General features: G+C 57.1%; 7 protein-coding genes across 7 annotated transcripts; 2 read left to right on the top strand and 5 right to left on the bottom strand.

The window, feature by feature from the left end:
- Window positions 1-39: 39 nt before the first annotated feature.
- K437DRAFT_271594 (uncharacterized protein) lies at window positions 40-1,465 on the bottom strand (the record flags this gene model as incomplete). Its single annotated transcript, XM_013390747.1, has 4 exons — window positions 912-1,465; window positions 528-795; window positions 191-438; window positions 40-126 (listed from the first exon to the last, which is right to left on the bottom strand). Exons 1-4 carry the CDS (start codon window positions 1,071-1,073, stop codon window positions 40-42), a joined length of 765 nt encoding a protein of 254 aa, XP_013246201.1. The 5' UTR covers window positions 1,074-1,465.
- A 781-nt stretch (window positions 1,466-2,246) lies between these two features.
- Window positions 2,247-3,375, bottom strand: K437DRAFT_277135 (glycoside hydrolase family 16 protein; the record flags this gene model as incomplete). Its single annotated transcript, XM_013390746.1, has 2 exons — window positions 2,247-3,106; window positions 3,204-3,375. 2 exons carry the CDS (start codon window positions 3,373-3,375, stop codon window positions 2,247-2,249), a joined length of 1,032 nt encoding a protein of 343 aa, XP_013246200.1.
- A 2,633-nt stretch (window positions 3,376-6,008) lies between these two features.
- Window positions 6,009-8,842, bottom strand: K437DRAFT_289519 (putative VPS1-member of the dynamin family of GTPase). Its single transcript, XM_013390745.1, has 7 exons — window positions 8,605-8,842; window positions 8,513-8,526; window positions 8,414-8,434; window positions 8,137-8,341; window positions 7,815-8,047; window positions 6,198-7,739; window positions 6,009-6,124 (listed from the first exon to the last, which is right to left on the bottom strand). Exons 1-7 carry the CDS (start codon window positions 8,621-8,623, stop codon window positions 6,080-6,082), a joined length of 2,079 nt encoding a protein of 692 aa, XP_013246199.1. The 5' UTR covers window positions 8,624-8,842; the 3' UTR covers window positions 6,009-6,079.
- A 304-nt stretch (window positions 8,843-9,146) lies between these two features.
- K437DRAFT_271591 (uncharacterized protein) lies at window positions 9,147-11,723 on the bottom strand. The gene is made up of 4 exons (XM_013390744.1): window positions 11,163-11,723; window positions 10,146-11,091; window positions 9,473-10,076; window positions 9,147-9,389 (listed from the first exon to the last, which is right to left on the bottom strand). The coding sequence occupies exons 1-4, from the start codon at window positions 11,570-11,572 to the stop codon at window positions 9,352-9,354; spliced, it is 1,998 nt and encodes a 665-aa protein (XP_013246198.1). The 5' UTR covers window positions 11,573-11,723; the 3' UTR covers window positions 9,147-9,351.
- A 472-nt stretch (window positions 11,724-12,195) lies between these two features.
- On the top strand, window positions 12,196-13,207 carry K437DRAFT_218996 (alpha/beta-hydrolase; the record flags this gene model as incomplete). Its single annotated transcript, XM_013390743.1, has 2 exons — window positions 12,196-12,989; window positions 13,063-13,207. 2 exons carry the CDS (start codon window positions 12,196-12,198, stop codon window positions 13,205-13,207), a joined length of 939 nt encoding a protein of 312 aa, XP_013246197.1.
- A 37-nt stretch (window positions 13,208-13,244) lies between these two features.
- Window positions 13,245-14,844, bottom strand: K437DRAFT_253050 (acyl-CoA N-acyltransferase). Its single transcript, XM_013390742.1, has one exon. It carries the CDS (start codon window positions 14,747-14,749, stop codon window positions 13,280-13,282), a length of 1,470 nt encoding a protein of 489 aa, XP_013246196.1. The 5' UTR covers window positions 14,750-14,844; the 3' UTR covers window positions 13,245-13,279.
- Window positions 14,845-15,217: 373 nt separating this feature from the next.
- Window positions 15,218-17,230, top strand: K437DRAFT_253048 (uncharacterized protein). Its single transcript, XM_013390741.1, has 6 exons — window positions 15,218-15,752; window positions 15,852-15,905; window positions 15,992-16,527; window positions 16,623-16,752; window positions 16,831-16,852; window positions 16,946-17,230. The coding sequence occupies exons 1-6, from the start codon at window positions 15,572-15,574 to the stop codon at window positions 17,064-17,066; spliced, it is 1,044 nt and encodes a 347-aa protein (XP_013246195.1). The 5' UTR covers window positions 15,218-15,571; the 3' UTR covers window positions 17,067-17,230.
- Window positions 17,231-17,560: the final 330 nt, after the last annotated feature.

Raw genomic sequence — 17,560 nt, 5'->3', positions numbered from 1 at the left:
ATACGTCTAAACACTGTTTTGCCCGCGTTTTTCGAGATTTCAGCCGCACAGCTGGGTGTGGCGCGTGGTACCTGCGAAGGGCACGGCGTTGGCGTTGGCGCTCTGAAGCGAGCTGCGCCCGCAGTTCTGCTCGACGGTCTTGAGCATCGAGTAATGCGTGTATGTGCTGGCTGGCGTCCGTCGTGCTGACCTTGGAGCTGTCAACGGTGCCACCAAACATGACGCTATAGACGCTGTTGGCGGTGGTGTACGACCCAGTCTCGTCGAAAACGAGGTGGAACACGGTGTTAGTGCCGGTGAAGAAGCGCTCGTACTTGCTGTAGAAGCCGCCAAGCCACTTGCCGGCGTACGTGTTGGTGTTGTGACTGTCGTTGAGCAGGTCGGGCGCGAAGAAGGCGAATTGCGGCACCTGCTCATTCGCGATTTCGTCCGCGAGCGCTGAGACGGACTTGATGTAGGGCAAACAGCGCGTCTGGTTGCCTGAGATGCTCGTGAAGCTGATTAACTGCTTGTGCTTGCACACGTACGCTCCCACACGCGCCGCCGTGTCGCAGCCGCTGTCGAGGGCCTCGGCGTAGGCGCCACAGCTGATGCGGCCGCCTCGAGCTCATCAGCGAACAACACGCGCGTAAAGTTGACACTGGAGTCGTTCATCACGCACCGCCGTGCTACCCGAGACGTAACTGATGTACTTGGGCTGCGACGGGTGCGCCAGCACGAGATACTTGCAGTGGGCAAATGCCCTTCTTTTTCGTCGCCGTGAAAGTTTGGGTCCGCCGTCACTCTCGAGCGATCCTGGACGAGGGGAACAAGAGGGGACGAGAGAGTGAGTCAATTCTCCCAAAGAGCAGTCACCGCCTCGGGTGTTGGTATGCTCCATGGCGCAAGCAGGTCTAGGCCGCCAGGCACACCTCTTTCTCAAAGAAAAAGATAAGTGCACAGTCGAACGACTTGCCCAGTTTGGCCTTCGTAGGCCGCGTGCAGCGCTTCTTGATGGCCGGGGCGTCGGTGCTCAGGCCGAGGCCTGCTGCGAAGGCGAGGGTTGCAAGAGACTTGAGCGATGTAGACATCATCTCGTGGTGGTAGTGCTCTTTGGGGAATATGATCAGCGTCAAGTGTCAATGGTCAACTGAGGCTGGCATCAAAAAGCTTGCTGAGGCTGGCGAGAGACGAAGCAGAACAGAAGCACGGTGCATGGGTGAGAAGCGAGAGATGAATCCGTCTTCCGTTCACCCGCATCCTGGATCAGCACAGGTCAGCGGGCTCCTTTCGGCTGCCCAAGCCCGCCTGACCGGTGCAACGTCGAACAGAACGACACGAAGGGACGTCAAAAAGGTAGTATCGCTCCCCGCTGTTCGCTGCTGACCACCTCCCATGCTGAAGAGTTGCCGACGGATACCCACATTGCCACGTGAACATGTTGCAAATGTCCCGGACGGGAGGCTGGTCGTCCCCCCCCCCCCCCGGCGAGGCCACAGCGGCGCTGAAGTCGTGGTACCGTTCCGAGTTTGCCCTGCTGCGTGATTTTCAGCCTGCGTGTGCACGGCATTGGCCTTCTTCCCCGGTGTCTGCTCTTGGGCGTTGGGCAACAGGCGACAACGGTCTCATTAGCTGATTTGGTAAACTCTTCTTTCAGCTGCATTCTCTCCAGGCACTCCGCGAACGAGCCGGATCTGCTGCACAGTCAGGAGAGAGAGGAAGAAAGGAGACACCTGCTGCAGGGGTGGGTGCGCTGCGCTGAGGACTCGGCCATTTTGCACGGCTCCCGACCCAGACATCAAGGAGCACATGCGTACATACATGCAGGCAGTACTTGCGTTTTTGAGCCGCCTGCCACACGCCAATGTCATTTTCCAGAAGCAGTGCCGTGCAATCACTGCCGATCCACACCCTCCAGAGCGAGTCCTGCCACGAGACAAAGAACTGGGCGCACCCTCGGGATTGAGAAAGGGGTATGTAAAAGATATCATATTCCAGCGCATACCCATGCGTTCCAAGGAATCAAAACAAGTCCGGTGCACAGCATAGCGCGTCATCTAGGTGGGAGAACGCGAGTGACAGTGAGAGAGACAGAGTCCGGAGAGGGTGCCAGGCCAAGAAAAGAACATGGAGCAGCGGGCGACGGGCGGCGAATGAAAATGCCAAGTCAAAGGACAAAAGCCGCAAGCAAAAGTGAAAGAGCGAGTGTAGGTGTGTGGGTCGAAGAGGGGGAGGGGAGCAACAGAACAGAACGGATTCGGGACGGTTTACACCGTCGTTTTGCGATTGGTAGTGATGACTTTCGGCTCACCGGACTGACTGTCGATCGCGGTGGAGAAATCGTACGCTTGGCCGTTACTCAGGCTGCTCGGGTCGGCGCACGTGATGTTGAGGCTGGCGATGTGGATGTTGAAGGCGCCCGCCTTGTTCGCCTGGCTCCAGTCTGGATCGCCGCCGGCCCAGGCCTTGGTGCTTGGCGCGGCGAGCGCGGCGTTCCAGATGGAGATCTGGACGCGCGACGGCGTCGCGGGGTACTGGTAGACGCCGTTTTTGAAGGAGTTGCTGCGCTGTGCGACGCGGATGACGCTGTCGTCAAGCTTCCATGTTAGCGACGTTGGCGTCCACTGAATCGTGTAGTCGTGCCAGTCGCGGCCGTCAAAGCCAGCGGGCAAGTAGGCCGGGGTTTGCATCCCGTTGCCCGGCCACGTCCAACCCTCCTCGACGACGTTCCAGAACCAGGTGGTCTGGTAGCTCTGCGGCGAGCTTGTCGTCATCTCAATATCGACCTCGTCACCTGTCGGGCTCATCAGCGTGAGCGCATTGACGATGCCGTTCTGCGCGTCGTGGCGCATGCGAGCCGTCACGGAGCCGTAGTACATGTACCGGGTCGTCGACAGCATTGTACCTCCCGCGGCGTCGCCATTCTTCGTCACGCGCAGTCTCGCCCCCGCCGCGCCCGCGTGGAGCGTGCCGCTGTCGAGCGTTAGTGGGGCGGTCGCTGGGTTGCCATTGTATGAGTCAAGCGCGACCCATGGCGTGGCACTATTCTTGAACGAGATGTGCTGCGACTTGCAGCGCGGCATCGCCGCGCACGAGTTGAATGCGAACGAGCCGTACGGGTTGCATCCTAAACGCAGTGAAAAAACCCCAACAGCCAGAAGTCATCTGTCGTCAGCACCCACAGCGAGAAGGGATGCGTTCCCGGGCGGCAGAACAGGACTGACCGGCCAAGCAGTACCCGGAGCCTTTGCCGCAGTAGCCAGCCGAGGAGCAGCACGGCGAAGACTTGTCGCACATGTTGTCACTGTCACACTGGCCGTCTGCGGTCGGCTTGGCTGCGACGAGTGCGCTGGAGGCCAGCGCGAGGGCGAAGGTGAGGGCGCGAAGACTGACCATGGTTGCGGGTGGACGGAGGTGAAGGTGTTGAGAAGCGTTGCAGGTGGTAGAAGCAGGGGCGGGGCGGGAAGATGTCGACGGCTGCGCAAGGTCAGCGGGTCGGCGTGTCAAAACTGTGGAATGATTCGAAAAGAATGTGGGTATGCTGCAATGATGCAGACTCTAGACGGAGCAAGGAAGGACGATGGTAAGATGTACGGGGAGCGGAAGAGGAAAGGATGGAATAGACGGCTGATGAGCAGGCAATGGCATGGCAAAGGATGGTAATGGTTAGTCGGGAAGGTGACAGATGGAGGATGGAGAAGAGGTGAATGTGAGCGGACCCAAAGAGAGAGAAACCCTTTCTCTCTCTCCCCACACGAGATGAGAGTGAAGCAGCGGTGGATCTCCATCTCACTTCCAAGCACCAGTCGAGTGTTGACGGGCGAATTGTTGCAGTGTGCACTGCACTACATACAGTATGTAGAATGCCGCCCTATCATTCCGCGCTCCTCTCGTTCTTTCTGGGCGATGCTATCAGACGGGAGGCGCCCATGCTCCGTTCGCCTTGCGCTGGCGCCTGCGTTCTGGGCCTGTTCCTCTTCTGGCATCTCGAAGCTGCATGACATTGGATTTGGACTTGCTGGAGCTCCCCAGTCCCCTCCCTGGCTCGGCCCACTTTCTGGTTGTCATGATGTATGTATGTATGTACGCCGAAGTTTAGCATCCAGCGCCCATCCATCACCTTGACCCAGAGAAGGAGACCAGCGACCGTCCTACACATACGTACGAAGAGGAGGCTTGAGTCTTGGGGAGGTGAAAAGAGGCTTGGCCGGGCACGGTTCCATCGCAAGGGAGGTAGGGTGTTTGTTTGTTAGCGAGAGAGTGAAGCCACAGACAGTTGCAAAGTACATCCGCGCGTTTGCCAAGCTGCGCATGGTTACCGGCCAGCAAGAATATAAAAAAACATCTGAGCGTACTCGAGTAGCTGCAAAGTGCTCTACTGCCTGGCCAGTGCGTCGCGGCAAAAAAGGTCAACATGCTTTGTGGAGCAAAGCGCAGGGCTTTGCGCCGCTCTGCCCCTTTGATGGAATTTATTTCAAGCCCCGACAGAGCCGCATCTCCGGATCCCGCATTAGGCGACTCAACGCTGATTTTCGTGGCTTTACTAGCGGCTGGTTGCTGGTGCCCCTCGTGCCCACGTGCATTTTGCCTTGACTATGCACGTGGGCAAGTATCCAATCTTGAGAGATCGGCGCCATTGCCGGAAGCCTCTGGAAGGCTCTACACACGAGCATATGGAGCGCTGCTCACTTTGTCAGTTTGCCTGGCATTGAAGGCTGCAGTGGCTGCATGTCGTTTTATTTCATCAGAGCAGAACTCCGCGACAATATCCACACATCCCGTAATCGTCCCTTCACTAGCGCCTTTGATATCCGCTCCTCCTCTTCTCCTACTGTCGGATTTGTCCAGCCGGACATTGGCTTCATCTCCTTTGAACCGTTCCTTTCGCGCACACTCCCTGGCCGACCGCATTTGGTTTACATATCGCGGTTCCTCCTTCACTGCCTCGACAGTCGACACTTGGCAGCAATGTGTAGCATATTGCTGGCCATTGATGCCATGCCCCAATTGAACGTCGCGGGCACCGCCAGGCTCTGCGAGTGTGCTGCTTGAGCCTTGATATACACGCGATCGACAGGCCCTATGTACGAGATACGTGGCTAACCGTCTTGTCGGCGCATCTGGGCATCGGATTGAAGACAGTGCACGAGTCGGGCGTCTGTTGACATTCGTTGGCCGTCTTCGGCCTTCGGCTGGCCTTCAAGCTCATCGCTGCAACTCGAAGAAATTGGAGGACGTCGAAACGTGGAAAGATCGGCAGCCAGCTCATCGCTAATCATAATCTCTCGGTTCGTCAGAGATGCCGAACGGCGGAGATGAGTTCTTGAAAAGAGCTTCTGAATGAAGAGTCCTTCTCTTCATACACGGACAGCCCGACCTAGATATCTTGCGTATCGGCCATCGACGCATCAAAGCATCCGAAAGCTTCTGGTGTGCTGGCATGTTTAGAGGTGCGATTCACTGGGCCCACCGTTCTGCGATTCAAATTGCTGCTGCTGTCGATGCTAGCATCGTTTTCGATACGCCGTGCTACCAGCTGCATACCATTGCAGGATCATTTAAGCTAGAATGATGCAAGGAAGCATACTTTGCAAGGCATTGAGCCTGATGCCAAGAACTTCCGTCTCACCAGCTCGGCAGCAATGCACGAATGACCCACCCGTCGTCTCCAAGATTGCTGCCAGGCATACGGGCGATTCGAGAACAGTCTTCTCAGCGTGAGGCTCATCATGTTGCAAAACGGTCTCGCAGCTCTCCCTGGCGAGCTGGGGCTGTCGCGAGATACCCTGAAGAGGGTCCGGGCGCTGAGAAAGGTCGCACTCCGCAGTGCATCCATGTAGGACTTCGTCCTGACCTCAAGCATCGAGCATCAAAGGCTGGAGTGCATTGCAACTTGCGACGCGTGCATGTCACTTCTTAGATCTTAGATAAAACACAGCATTGGTACAACCATTCGTGCCTGTTTGTAACAGCGCATGCCATCACATATCATTCCTTCTATGGTGAAAGATGTTCATCGTAGAGTCAGAGTCGAGCCGATACGCACGTGCGAGAGCGGGGATGTGCCCCAATGTCTCCTCTTCCTCTCCTCTGGGCGTTTTCAGACAGTCGCAATGATTTCCGACGCCTTCTCCAGGGCTCCGATCTGGGGAAAAATAAAATAATGTCAGAGCGTCCCCCCCCAAATCTGACATCCACCGGGAACGAAGCGAACGCACCATCTTGAGACACTCGCTCCTCCTCATCTTAACATGGTCGCTCTCCCGCATCAACTCCTCAACAGCGGCAGAGGCGTAGAGCTCCTGCAATAATACTGCCTGCATGTTGCTCTTTGACTTGTTCACAAGCTCGTACACGATCGCCTTGGGGACCAGGTCGCACACTGTCTTCTGCACAACCTTGAAGTACGACGTAACCAGCAGCTTGATCACGTCCAGCTCCGACTGCTCGCGCTGGCTCAGCGTGCCCTGAGCCTTCAGCGAAGAGGGCGGCGGCTCCATCGCGGCAAGCTTCGCCTTGTTCTGCTGTCCGCGTGCAAAGAAACTGCCAAAGAAGCCCTGGTTGTGCTCCTTCTCATACTCGGCGGCGTGCGGATGCGTCGGCACGGCAGGCGCGCCGCCCTTCTTCGGATCGGCGGGCGCCGGTGCCGGTGCGGTCGGGTTGTACCTTTCATTGACGATCGCCAGGGCCTTTTGGCCCGAGATGAAGTCGGGGTGGGCGACGTTGAGGTATGATGACTCGGCGTTGATCAGATCCGACACCAGCTTCGTCGTCGGCTGCATGCACGACTTGAAGAACGCGATGACGACCGTGTTGAATTTCTCTCGAAGCTGCGGGAAGCGGCGGAACGACTGGTTCTTCGCGAGCAGCTGCGACAGGATGCGCACGAGCTCGTCGTAGACCAGCTGCGCGCACTTGAGACTCGGCTCCTCCAGGCGTTTAATCTGCTGCTTGACGATCACCTCGAAGGCGGTGGTCCCAACAAAGAGCGCGGGGGACGAACCAGAGGAGTTGTACAGGATGGTGCGAATGTCCGAGTCCTTAACCTGGTCGAAAGGATCAACACTCCTGACGCCATTGTTGAACAGCTCGTGGAAGACGAAGCTAATCCTCGCGCCACCAGCCAGCTCATTGACGCTGAGATCGTTGCTGTTGCCGTCGATGACTGACCTGAATTCATTGCAGAACTCGGTGATGATGGTCAGGATAACGTTGTTCGAATTCTGTTCTCCAAGCGGACCGCCAAGACCCTGCAGCTCCGTCTGGAACTTGGTAAGCTGCGCGCCGATCTTTTGCTTGATGTCCGGCAGCGTGTTGCGGATGTGGTGCATGAGGATCGTGTTGAGCCGACGAGCGAGATAAGGTGTGCCGCAGTACTGCGCCTTCGGCCGGTAGCTTGGATGCGACTGGAAGAACTCCTTCTCGGCCTCCAGCGCCGCGGACACTTTCTTTTTCGAGTCAATATCCCTCTGACCTCGGTTGACGACCGGAACATAGCCCAAGCGTAGATGAATGACGCGCCCTGAGAGAATGTCGATGACATCCGTTCCCTGGTCCATCAGATCTACCTTAGTCAAAACGCCGATGGTCCGAAGGCCCTCAGGGTCCACCTCTCGTGCAAGCTTGAGCCCGTCAGAGTTGGCCAAGTCAGTATTGGCGGCAGTAACAGCAAGAATGACAGCATTGGGACGGGAAATGTACTTCATGACCATATCCCTTATCTGCCTTTCGATATCCTTCGGCTGATCTCCGACAGGCACCTGCAGGAAGCAACCGAATCTGGTCAACACCCCATCGGCCTCTGATAAAGGCGAGGCCATTGGACACGCTCGCACCTTTGTGAGACCAGGCAAGTCGACGAGTGTGAGCGTGAGGACATTGGGACTGTAAATGCGTAGGTTGATCGGTTGAGGGCTGATACCGACGCCTTTCCCCGTCTTGAGCTCGGTGTCCCTGACGATCTCCTCCCGAATCTTCTCAAAATCAAAGAATTTTTCGCCAGGCAGATGCAGGAACTCGCCCCATTCGTCTGGGTTCGTCTCGCCAGGACGACTTGCCGGGGTGAGAGCTTTACAGAATGAACAGAAACGGCAGGCGTTGTTAGCACAAAGACCAGATTCAGGTGCTGAGATCAAATCGGCGCGGGATCCGACGCACTCTCTGCGGCTCCATTTGGCTTGGCCTCAACCCCACCTGCTGGTCGGTTGATCAGCTGCAGCACGAGAGGGCGCCTAGTGACGATACCTGTTCCTCGCGGCAAGAAGTCTCGTCCGACAATGTTCTCCAAGACGGAACTCTTGCCTGACGATTGACTGCCAAGGACTGTGATCTGTGGCAAGTCGATTGGGTTCTGGATGCCGACCTGGGGGATTGGACGAATCAAAGGGTGTCAGCGCAGGCATCCTGAATATGATCCTTCTTCTTGAATACGCACTGTATTGAAGGCATCTTGCAGCTAAGCAGGACGGGACAAGTGATTGGTGAGTGAACGCGCGCTGATGTCACGCATGCGAAACCATAGTAAACGCCTTACCCTGTTTACGAGCTCTGCAAAAGAGTGGAAGGGGTACACCTGTCAGCCTTTATCGTGCATGGATGGCAGTCATGCAACGGCATTTCACTCACTAATGAGGGACTGATCCATGGCTGTAAAGTTAGAATAGTTGATCTTCCAGCGTTGTTTGCTGTTCGATTCGTTAGCGCAAGCTGCGCGCGATCCTGGAGACTTATCAAAAGCGGCAGGCCTTCGGCGCGCGGCTTTGTCGTGATTGCTCGACCAAGCTGGGTCAATCTATGGAAGCAGGTTAGTTGCAGCCTTTCCTTTCTCACAGGCCAGAGCTCAGCGCGCGTCTCGAGGGCAGAGGTAACAACGTGTAATGACCATCACGATGGTCAACATGTAGCACGAGACAGACGAGCGATGTACGCGGACGTGGACGCGGAATGCGGCTTACCTGCTGGATGCGCAGCCGCGGCGAACCCTCCCCCCGCAGGTCACGGCACTGGGTTAGTCTCTATTCTCACTTGGAGGCGTCCCTGTCTAGCGGCTGCACCGGAACGGCGGAACACACGAGGCAAAGTCACAGCGAGAAAACCCACTGATGCTGCTGTACATACAAGCTTCTCGACGATGTTCACTGTTTGGTGGAAGGGCTCAGAAGGGTTGAAGACCAATGTCCATGCTACACGGAATCATAAAGTACATGACGTGGGCCTTGAGCAGAGCCAGTGTAAGGTAGAAGGTACAGGGTGGGCGGCAATGTCGAGAAGACATGCGCCACAGCGTTGCGTTGAACGTCGAAGTGTCGAGCCAGGAACCGCCCGCGTCGAGCCGACTTTGTGGCCTTTGCTCTGCCACCATTCACAAACAGATCAGTCTGCGTCTCGGAAGCCCGTAGCCTCAAAGTATGCTGTATTGGAGTGAGAAAAAGCAAAGCGAATAATTAGCTGCGGCTCGGGGATATCGGGAAGCGCAACGCTGAGTAGGACTCACATGGAGGTAAGTCGACTTGCATACCCTCGACGTTGAGCTCGTCGAAGAGACCAGCTTCGTCCGAGAGTGGCAAGGGTGCCTGCGATGTTGCGGACGATGCGGTGTTAGTTTCGGAATCTGGAGCCGAATGCGGCGGCGGCGGTGGAGTTGGTGCCGCAGAGGAAGAAGCGGTGGCTGCATCAGGCCAATGCGGCGGAGCCTGAGGAGCAGCTGTCGGCCGAGCCTTTTCGCTGCCAGTACCCAAGCCTGAGCCAGAACTGACAGCCAGCTGTGCCAGTGTTCCCGTAGCTGGAGAAGGCGCGCTGGTGCAAATGAGACGTGGCGGTGCGCACATGAGTACGATCGGCTTTGCGTAGATGCACGGCGTGTCTAGCCGCTCTTGAATACCGATGAAGTACTCCAACGATAGGATCTGGCTGTCAAAGCACGGGCCACACGTCGGTGGGATATCCAGCACGCCTTTCCATCGATACGTCACGACGCCCGACCGCTGGGACTTTAATACTGTTGGCGACGTGGCGATGCGCGCTCCACAGACTTTGCGAACGTCAGAGCCCTGCGTCGACCTTGATACCAGCGTAATCCTTTTGAACAGAGAGATGATCTGAAGCGAAGGCGAATCAGTCCTTCGCCCTGGATGCCTGAAACATGACCACGTTTCTATGCAACTCACAAGGGGTGCACCTAGCTCCCGTGGCGCCTTGGAGCAGATGTAGAATGGTATCGATCCCTGCAACGTAAAGACCGCCGGGCTGCTGGGCATTTCCAGCGTCCAATCGCTCATTTGCTTTGCTCTACCCGACACCCCGAAAAGCGACCCCAGCAGCCCCGGCCTGGCTTTCTCAGCGCCATCTGTGCCAATGTCGATCGCCTGCCACGTCCTTGAGCTCTCCATCAACTGCTCAAACGGCGTGTTCTCCCGCAATTGCGCAGGCGTCCGTGCTCTTCGATCGAGCAGCTCGAACATGTTGCGGGGCGGCGGTGGAAGATAGGTAAACGGTGCAAAGATGCGATCGTTTGTCTCCAGCATCCCGGGCCGACCGATGGTCGCCTTGAGATACCACTTGACGGATGCCCACTCGTTCGCGTCTGCAGCCGACTGGCCGACGTTCTTGAGCGACGACAGAAGCCCTCGACCGACTGAGATGAGTGATGCGCCTCTCGGCTCGTATCCTTTCGGCTGAGGCCGGGCCGCTTCATCGCCCATGAGCACGTACGACACTGGGAAAGCCCTTCCGCCTCTGTCCTCCACTGGTATGTCGAATTGAAAGGGCCAGGTGACCGTCGAGTCGTGAGCGGCCGAGGCAGGCATTTCGAAATACTTTTCCTTGTTGTCAGGTCGAGCCTGGTACAAACTCTGTTCCAGCTGAAGCAGCAGCACCTCCCTCTCCATCGTCTGCTCAACAACTGGGCTACGCGCGGCGATCTGAGCCGGACCGGGTGCGTTCGGATTGACTACCGGCACACGCACGCGGACGACAGCTTTGAGCTTTAGCGTGATGTGCGATATCTTTTCCTGCGGTTTGGGAGTGAAGCAAAGTCGGCCGACCATGGCGCCTCTGCCTCTTTCCACTGAGCCTCCCATGTACGTTGGTGTCTGCTGAGGAGCTGTGTGCAATCTGTTGCAACGTCGGGCCATGGTCATTGGACGCCAGACGCAAGCTCTCGGCATTCAGAGAAAGATCCTCACTCTAGTATGGCCCTTCCCCCCGCCCCACTGTACGTGTGCACCGTTTTGAGCCCATCCACGCCAGCTGCACCCGTCTCAGACCGGCCCCCTGCCCGCCTAGACGAAGCCCTCATTACATCGACTTCACGTTGACTCTGGCCAGGAGGAGCATGCAACGCTTGCGCTGGTACGGGGGGCCCAGTGTTGCGACTCGAGTACAGCGGGAGCGTGTTATTCCTTTGCAAGTCCGATGCTCCTTGCCCATGTGCTGTTGACGACGGAGGGCCACTCGCTCGCGATTGAGGTTGCAGTCGTGACCCCAGTGGGCCATCGAATCGCTGTGTGACACCATCGCGGAACTCTTCCACGCCGTCAAGGACCTGCTGACGAGCCAGGTTCAAGGACTGAAAGAGGCGGTCTCTCTGGGACATTTCGGGCGCATCTCACGGTCGGAGGCTTACTTTGAAAGGTCACCAGCAGAGGAGATGCGACGGATATCTGGAACAAGGGCGGCATCCGTTGCACTACTTGTCGAGGGAAGCGTTGGTACCAGACTCGCAACTGTCACCCAAAGGACCTGCCACAGCCATCGTCATTACCACACAAACTGAGCTCGATCACCACGAATAGCTGTGCGACTTGAAAAGAATCAATGCGCAGGGTGGCCCCGCGCACACAGCCGAGCTGCCGTTACTTCCCGTTCGCATTGTTTCTTTTCGGCTCAATCCGATCTTCACTCCACCTGTTAGATTCTGGTGTTGGAGCAGTCCTCAAATCAAAGCTTGCACTTGACACTTCATCTTGAGAGCGACTCATCTCCGGTGTATGTCCGACCGAGCGTGGAGGGTCGCGCTTGCAAGACAAGATGACGCTTGTTCCACGGTGTGCTCGTGCAGCATCGAGCCTGCAAGGGCTGCAGCGACAGTCACCGCTCGTCTCGAATTGCCTCACGAGCGCGGCCGATCAAGTCTCGCCGAGCCGACCGCTTGAGGGGAGATGGACAACAAGGAGTGCCGCGGTAGCATTAGCGCCGCGCACCCAGGCGCGGCTGTTCATGAGCTCGCGGCATACAAAAGCGCCTAGCTCGGACCCGTCGAAAGTGACGCCGGCTCCGGCGACCGGCAAGACCGTGGTGTTGGACTTTGAGCAGTATCCAGTGCCAAACGACGCCGCGCCGCGCATTAGGCCGGACGTGGAGGCTGTTGTCGTCTGCCACGGCCTGTTCGGCTCGAAACAGAATTGGCGCAGCTTGGGACGAGCCATGTCAAAAAAGTTCGGCGTGCCGGTGTATGCGCTCGACCTACGGAACCATGGAACGTCGCCTCACATCGAAGGTATACACTACAAGGACATGGCCGCGGACGTCCTGCGCTTCCTGCAAGACAACAATCTCCGCAATGTCGTCCTGATTGGTCACTCTATGGGCGGCAAGGTGTCGCTCGCGCTGGCGCTCTCGCCCGATCTGCCACCAGGAACCATCTCCCACCTCATCAGCGTCGACATGACTCCGGCACGCGGGCCGATCAGCCCCGCGTTTGAGCATTACATCGAGGCGATGATCGCGATACGCGATGCGGGCCTCGAGACCCGCAACGAGGCAGACAAGATGCTACAGGAAATCGAAAAGGATATGGGCGTCCGGCAATTCCTCCTCACCAACCTCAGCCGCCCGCCATCACCAAACGCAAGGACGTGGACGTTCCGGATTCCGCTCGATAATATTCGCAAGAACATCAGCCAGATCGGCGATTTTCCATACGACCCAGTGGGGGCGGAAGGGAACGATGGACAACGTCCGGAGCGCAAGTGGGAGGGCAAAGCATTGTTCGTCAAAGGTTCCGCAAGCAAGTGAGTAGCCTTGAATGGTTACTTTAGAAGGGAGTCCTGCGGTCGACTGAGACGGCGCGGAAAACATTTCCAGATATGTTAATCGACGAAACATTCCCATCTGTGAAGCGTTCTTCCCCAACATGAAGCTGGTCACATTAGAGACGGGTCACTGGGTGCAAGCAGAAAAGCCGAACGAATTTATGCACGAGGTGGAGAAAGTCCTCAAGGAGAGCTAGCGTCGAGATGGCCATGACTGGAATTCGATGCTGTGCAACACAATGTCCACCTTGATCGTCCTTTTGAGTACATCACGTGAGGCGAGCGACTTTCCTTGCTGGCCCATCCGCCGCATCATGTCCATTGCTCCGCCTCGAGCCTGCTGCCTGCCCATTCTCATCGTCGTCTACCTCGCCCGGCAGCGTGACGCCGCCGAGGAACGGAGCGACGTCGACACCAACGAGGTCTGCGTAGTCGTGCTCGAGGAGGTTCTCGTACGTCTCCTGCAGCTTGCGAATGCGCTCATCCTTGCTCATCTGTACGAGTACGTCGCGGTTATGCCTGTAAAGGCGCGCCTTAACCTGCAGCCGGTAAGCCTTGATGTCCTGCGCGTAAGTGCCGCTGCCAGGCTGGGTGGCAGAGAGGAGGAGCAGAAGAATCATCTCCAGCAGGCGCGCCCACTGCCGCGGGGCGATCTTGTACTCCTTGCGCAGAGATTCTGACCACGCGGCATCGAGCGGTGCGCGCATCTTGCCCTCCTTGACCAATTTGGCGATGATCTCGTACCGCACACTGGCCCCGCTTGTCGCTTCTTCTGGCGGCTTGAGCGCACTAGGGCTCAGCAGCCGCTTGAGGTCCGCACCGTCGCGTAGCCGGTCGAAGATCTCGCTCGGATCCTCAACTGTCAGCTCGCTGATGGAGCTGCCGCGCCGAAGGATGTGGTCGTGTACCACCGTGTAGAGGCAGGTGCCCAGGCTGAGCTTTTGGTAAGGTGGTAGGATGAGGAATTGCGACAGGCGGATACGTGCCGTGTCGGGGTACGTCCAGAAGCGGTAGAGAGATGTGAAGCCCGCAAAGTGATATGAGTACGAGTTGCCTTTGGTGGTGACGCGCTCGAACAGAATAAAGAACTCCCAGCCGGGCTCCTCTTCGTCAATGTAGGAAGCAGCCTCGATGAAGAAGAGTGTGAAGATGCGGAAGCGTCGCAAGTACTGTAAGAATCCTTGGGTATCTTTTGTGCATCGATACACCTCAAAGTTCCGGTCTCCACCGCTGCTAGCAGAGGCAGAAGTACCTGTGGTAGTCCAGGAGTCCTTCTTGCCCTTGCCTTTAACGCTGCGTTGTGTGACAAACCAGCTGGCGACCCTGTCGCCCATCGGTCGGAACTGCGCATCCTTTTGCACTTCCTCCTCGATAAGCTTCCTCATCTCTTCCTTGCTCTGCGCCTCAAGCACATCATTCTCTCCCGGTTCACCCTGCTCTTCCTCTTCATCCTCGTCGACCGTCCCCGATGGGAGGAACCGTGTCAGGGTGCTCTTGACATTGTCGACTTTTGCGCTGGTGTTCTCGTTCGTCTTCTTCCAGTCGACGTGCACGATCGGCTTCAAGCTCCCACTCGCAAAAGCCAAATCGATGGAGAGTCCTTGATACCCATAAATGGTCTCTGCCTCTCCAAAGATGGGGTAGGTAAAGTCTGGGTGGAATGGAGCGTCACACGTGCCGGGTGCACCGATTAGGCGAAGGGTGGTTGCGCCGTTGGAAGAGGCGCTCCACTCGTCCATCATGGCTAGCTGATGCACTCATGCGCTGACCAGATTAAGGATATCGAGTAGACCTGTGCGTCTATGCAGTGTCAAGACCAGGGAAGAAGGAGATCGGGGAGTTGCTCTCCTACCTGCGCTCGTGTGTGTACCGGATACCTCGTGTGCTTATAGCAGTCGGGTCTGTACACCCACCACATCGCCTGCTACTCACCACACCATGAACGCGTTGCCTCATCTCACTCTCCTGTGCGGGAAGGTCGCGACGCGTTCGCTTGCACAACCCTAAATTCAAAGTTCAGGGCTGTCATCGTGTTGAGTACATTGCTGCACTTTTTTTCCAGCGCCGAGCCAGCATGACAGCACTCTGCTATAGACATGGTCTGTGAGCACTGCGTCTGAGCAAAGCCCCGTCGAGGACTAGAGCCAGGTCAACGCATGCACCATAACGTCATGTATTGAGGACACGGACCCATGCAGCTGCAGGCGGTTGGCCAGGGTGGCACTGCGCCGCGGTGAGCTGACTCCCGTTGTGTGAGAGCGCACAGCGGCACAGCTTCCCTCAAGCTTATTATTATTGCTCGCCCCAGCCGGCCACCGCCGCGCCGCAGCTGCTGATCATCACCCACAGACACCGGTAGATAGCTCTCACAAAGGATACGGGCTCTCACTTTGACCTCGTACACGTCTCCAGACAAGCACAGCCGTCGCCAGAACAGCGGGGTTAGCATTGGTGTTGACACCCTTTCCCCAGAAATTGGACTGCCTCTTAACGGATCTGAGGACGAAAGACCAGACGAAGAAAACGCTTCCTCTCTTGCGAAGCACTAGCACAAGTCCATCATGCCGATCCTCAACGTCCATACGGGGTCGCTTCCTTCCTTCGCGCTGCGGATGAAACAGGACGACACGCTCAAGAGCATACGCAGCCGGTGCGCCAAGAAGATCAACCTCTCCCTGGAGGACGGCATCCCGCTCGTCCTCTGGTACAGATGGCAGCAGCAGCTGTACACTCTTGAAGATGGTGCGTAGGTCGACGTCGTCGCGGTCTCGAGCCTTTTCGCTCTTGTATCAGGCGCGTGCTTAGACATGAGAGCTGATACGGGGGTTTTGCATGCTGCAGACGATGACTGGGAGATCTTTGCTGACCGCTTCAGCTCCAGCCACGAGGCTGATCGTGAGTACGCATCTGGGAGTCGCTTTGCTCGGACACACTCATAGGAGCTGACTGCCACAAATGTTGATCCGGACCCGCGACAACAGTCTATCTGGAATCGCCTGAGATCCCATCCGCTGGCTCTCACGCGGATGCTCCCATCGAGGACGGCCGCATCGGGTCGGTGCAGAACGAGTCCACACCCGTCGCGCGCACCGCTGACCGCGGCGCCAAGGGGACTGCCGTGTCGACCCACCGCGCGCCGCCCAACCCGGTCGCTTCGCTCGAGGAGCACACCGAAGCCGGCGGCGTTACTGGCGGTGGCCGCGACTCGATCCTGTACCCACCTCCGCGCGAGGCAGCGCCTGCGCCTGGCTGGAGCAAGCCCGTCGTACCCGAGGCGCCGCTGCGCAATGCAGCCGAAGACGCGATGAGCCTTCGCTCGCGCAAGACGATGCAGACGCAGCAGACCGCCACACCCAGGCATAAGATTGCGTTCCAGGAGTTCCACTCGCAGCTCGGTGTCCGCCTGCTGCGCGGCAGCATCGGACCTGTTTCGGACGTGCCGATGATGCTCAAGGAGGGATACCGCCACGTCTACGTCTCTCGCTCATTTGCGCTCGCCCACGGGTTCATTCCAAAGGTTCGTTCCTTCTTCCCGCTCACACAGGGAAGCTGCGCATATAAGCACAATTGAATCAACTTCGATTTCATTCTGGAATCTGCGCTCCTTCACAGGACACGCGACCTGGGTCGTACGGTTTCAACGGCATCACCAACCTCGGCAAGTGGCCCGTCCAAATAGGCAGCAAGGCCGTCAGCTGCGTCATCTACCTTGCAGAAGACTCGTACTTCCCGGTCATTCTAGGTCAGCCACACTGGGTGCATCTGGTAATTGATGGAAAAAGAAGAGGAGACTGAAACTAGCTTTTTTCTTCTCCCGCAGGGCGTTCGTTCCAGGAAAAGAGGTGGGTCAGAAATCAGCGTACAACAAAGCATTTGGAATAGGATTGACGCTATGGGCCTACTCATTCTACCACTCACCAATCTCGCTCTTGCAGGGGTGTCAAAACCGATCCGATCGACCCGGCGAGCATCCAGTTCCTCGATAACAACGAGTACGCCGATGTCGAGATCGTCGTCGTGCGTGACGAGCATGGACAGCCGGTCGTCATCCCATGACAAGCAGCTTCGAAGCCGAAGGGGAGATGCGATGCGCCAAGGGCCCTTGTTTCTTTCGTGTCCCTCTCCGTGAATCTTCCATTTATCTTGCAACTGGGCGTAGCGCGCTTACGAAGAAGTGAGAATCGATAATGTATTGTGTAGCGACTATGGAAAGAATGAACCATGTTAAACTATCAACCAATCGGCAACTATCTTATGTTCTCATTTCCACCTTTCGAACGTCCCCATAACCCCAATCGCGGAATGACAATGTCAATAGGGGAAACCGGCTTTCAAAACGGAACATGTACACGAAACCACAGGACTCTTGTATCCCCATCGACGAGCTGTGTAAGCCGCGGTCGAGCTCTGCTTCCGAGGAAGAGAAATGGATGCTGAACCAAATCAGCAAGGGTTTATGTCGCACGCTTTCCCTTCGAGTCCTTGGTGCGACGCTTGGTGCCACATCGTTTATCGTGCGAGCAGATCTTTCCGTCTGCACGTCTGTTGTT

Source organism: Tilletiaria anomala (assembly GCF_000711695.1).
Source record: "Tilletiaria anomala UBC 951 chromosome Unknown K437scaffold_2, whole genome shotgun sequence".
Taxonomy (NCBI): domain Eukaryota; kingdom Fungi; phylum Basidiomycota; class Exobasidiomycetes; order Georgefischeriales; family Tilletiariaceae; genus Tilletiaria; species Tilletiaria anomala.
The sequence above is the reverse complement of the archived record's forward strand: the minus strand, read 5'-3'. Positions and strand labels throughout refer to the sequence as shown.

Excerpts from the sequence above, each read along its gene's own strand:
- K437DRAFT_271591 (XM_013390744.1), bottom strand. The coding sequence starts at position 11,572 with ATGTCCCAGAGAGACCGCCTCTTTCAGTCCTTGAACCTGGCTCGTCAG. Across the intron at positions 10,077-10,145 it reads GGGAGCTAGGTGCACCCCTT|ATCATCTCTCTGTTCAAAAG; the intron begins GTGAGTTGCATA and ends CCTTCGCTTCAG. Across the intron at positions 9,390-9,472 it reads GCAAGTCGACTTACCTCCAT|CATACTTTGAGGCTACGGGC; the intron begins GTGAGTCCTACT and ends ACTCCAATACAG.
- K437DRAFT_289519 (XM_013390745.1), bottom strand. Across the intron at positions 8,048-8,136 it reads GCCAAATGGAGCCGCAGAGA|CTCTCACCCCGGCAAGTCGT; the intron begins GTGCGTCGGATC and ends CATTCTGTAAAG. Across the intron at positions 6,125-6,197 it reads GGAGCGAGTGTCTCAAGATG|ATCGGAGCCCTGGAGAAGGC; the intron begins GTGCGTTCGCTT and ends ATTTTTCCCCAG.
- K437DRAFT_253048 (XM_013390741.1), top strand. The coding sequence starts at position 15,572 with ATGCCGATCCTCAACGTCCATACGGGGTCGCTTCCTTCCTTCGCGCTG. Across the intron at positions 16,753-16,830 it reads GTACTTCCCGGTCATTCTAG|GGCGTTCGTTCCAGGAAAAG; the intron begins GTCAGCCACACT and ends CTTCTCCCGCAG. Across the intron at positions 16,853-16,945 it reads CGTTCGTTCCAGGAAAAGAG|GGGTGTCAAAACCGATCCGA; the intron begins GTGGGTCAGAAA and ends TCGCTCTTGCAG.
- K437DRAFT_253050 (XM_013390742.1), bottom strand. The coding sequence starts at position 14,749 with ATGGACGAGTGGAGCGCCTCTTCCAACGGCGCAACCACCCTTCGCCTA.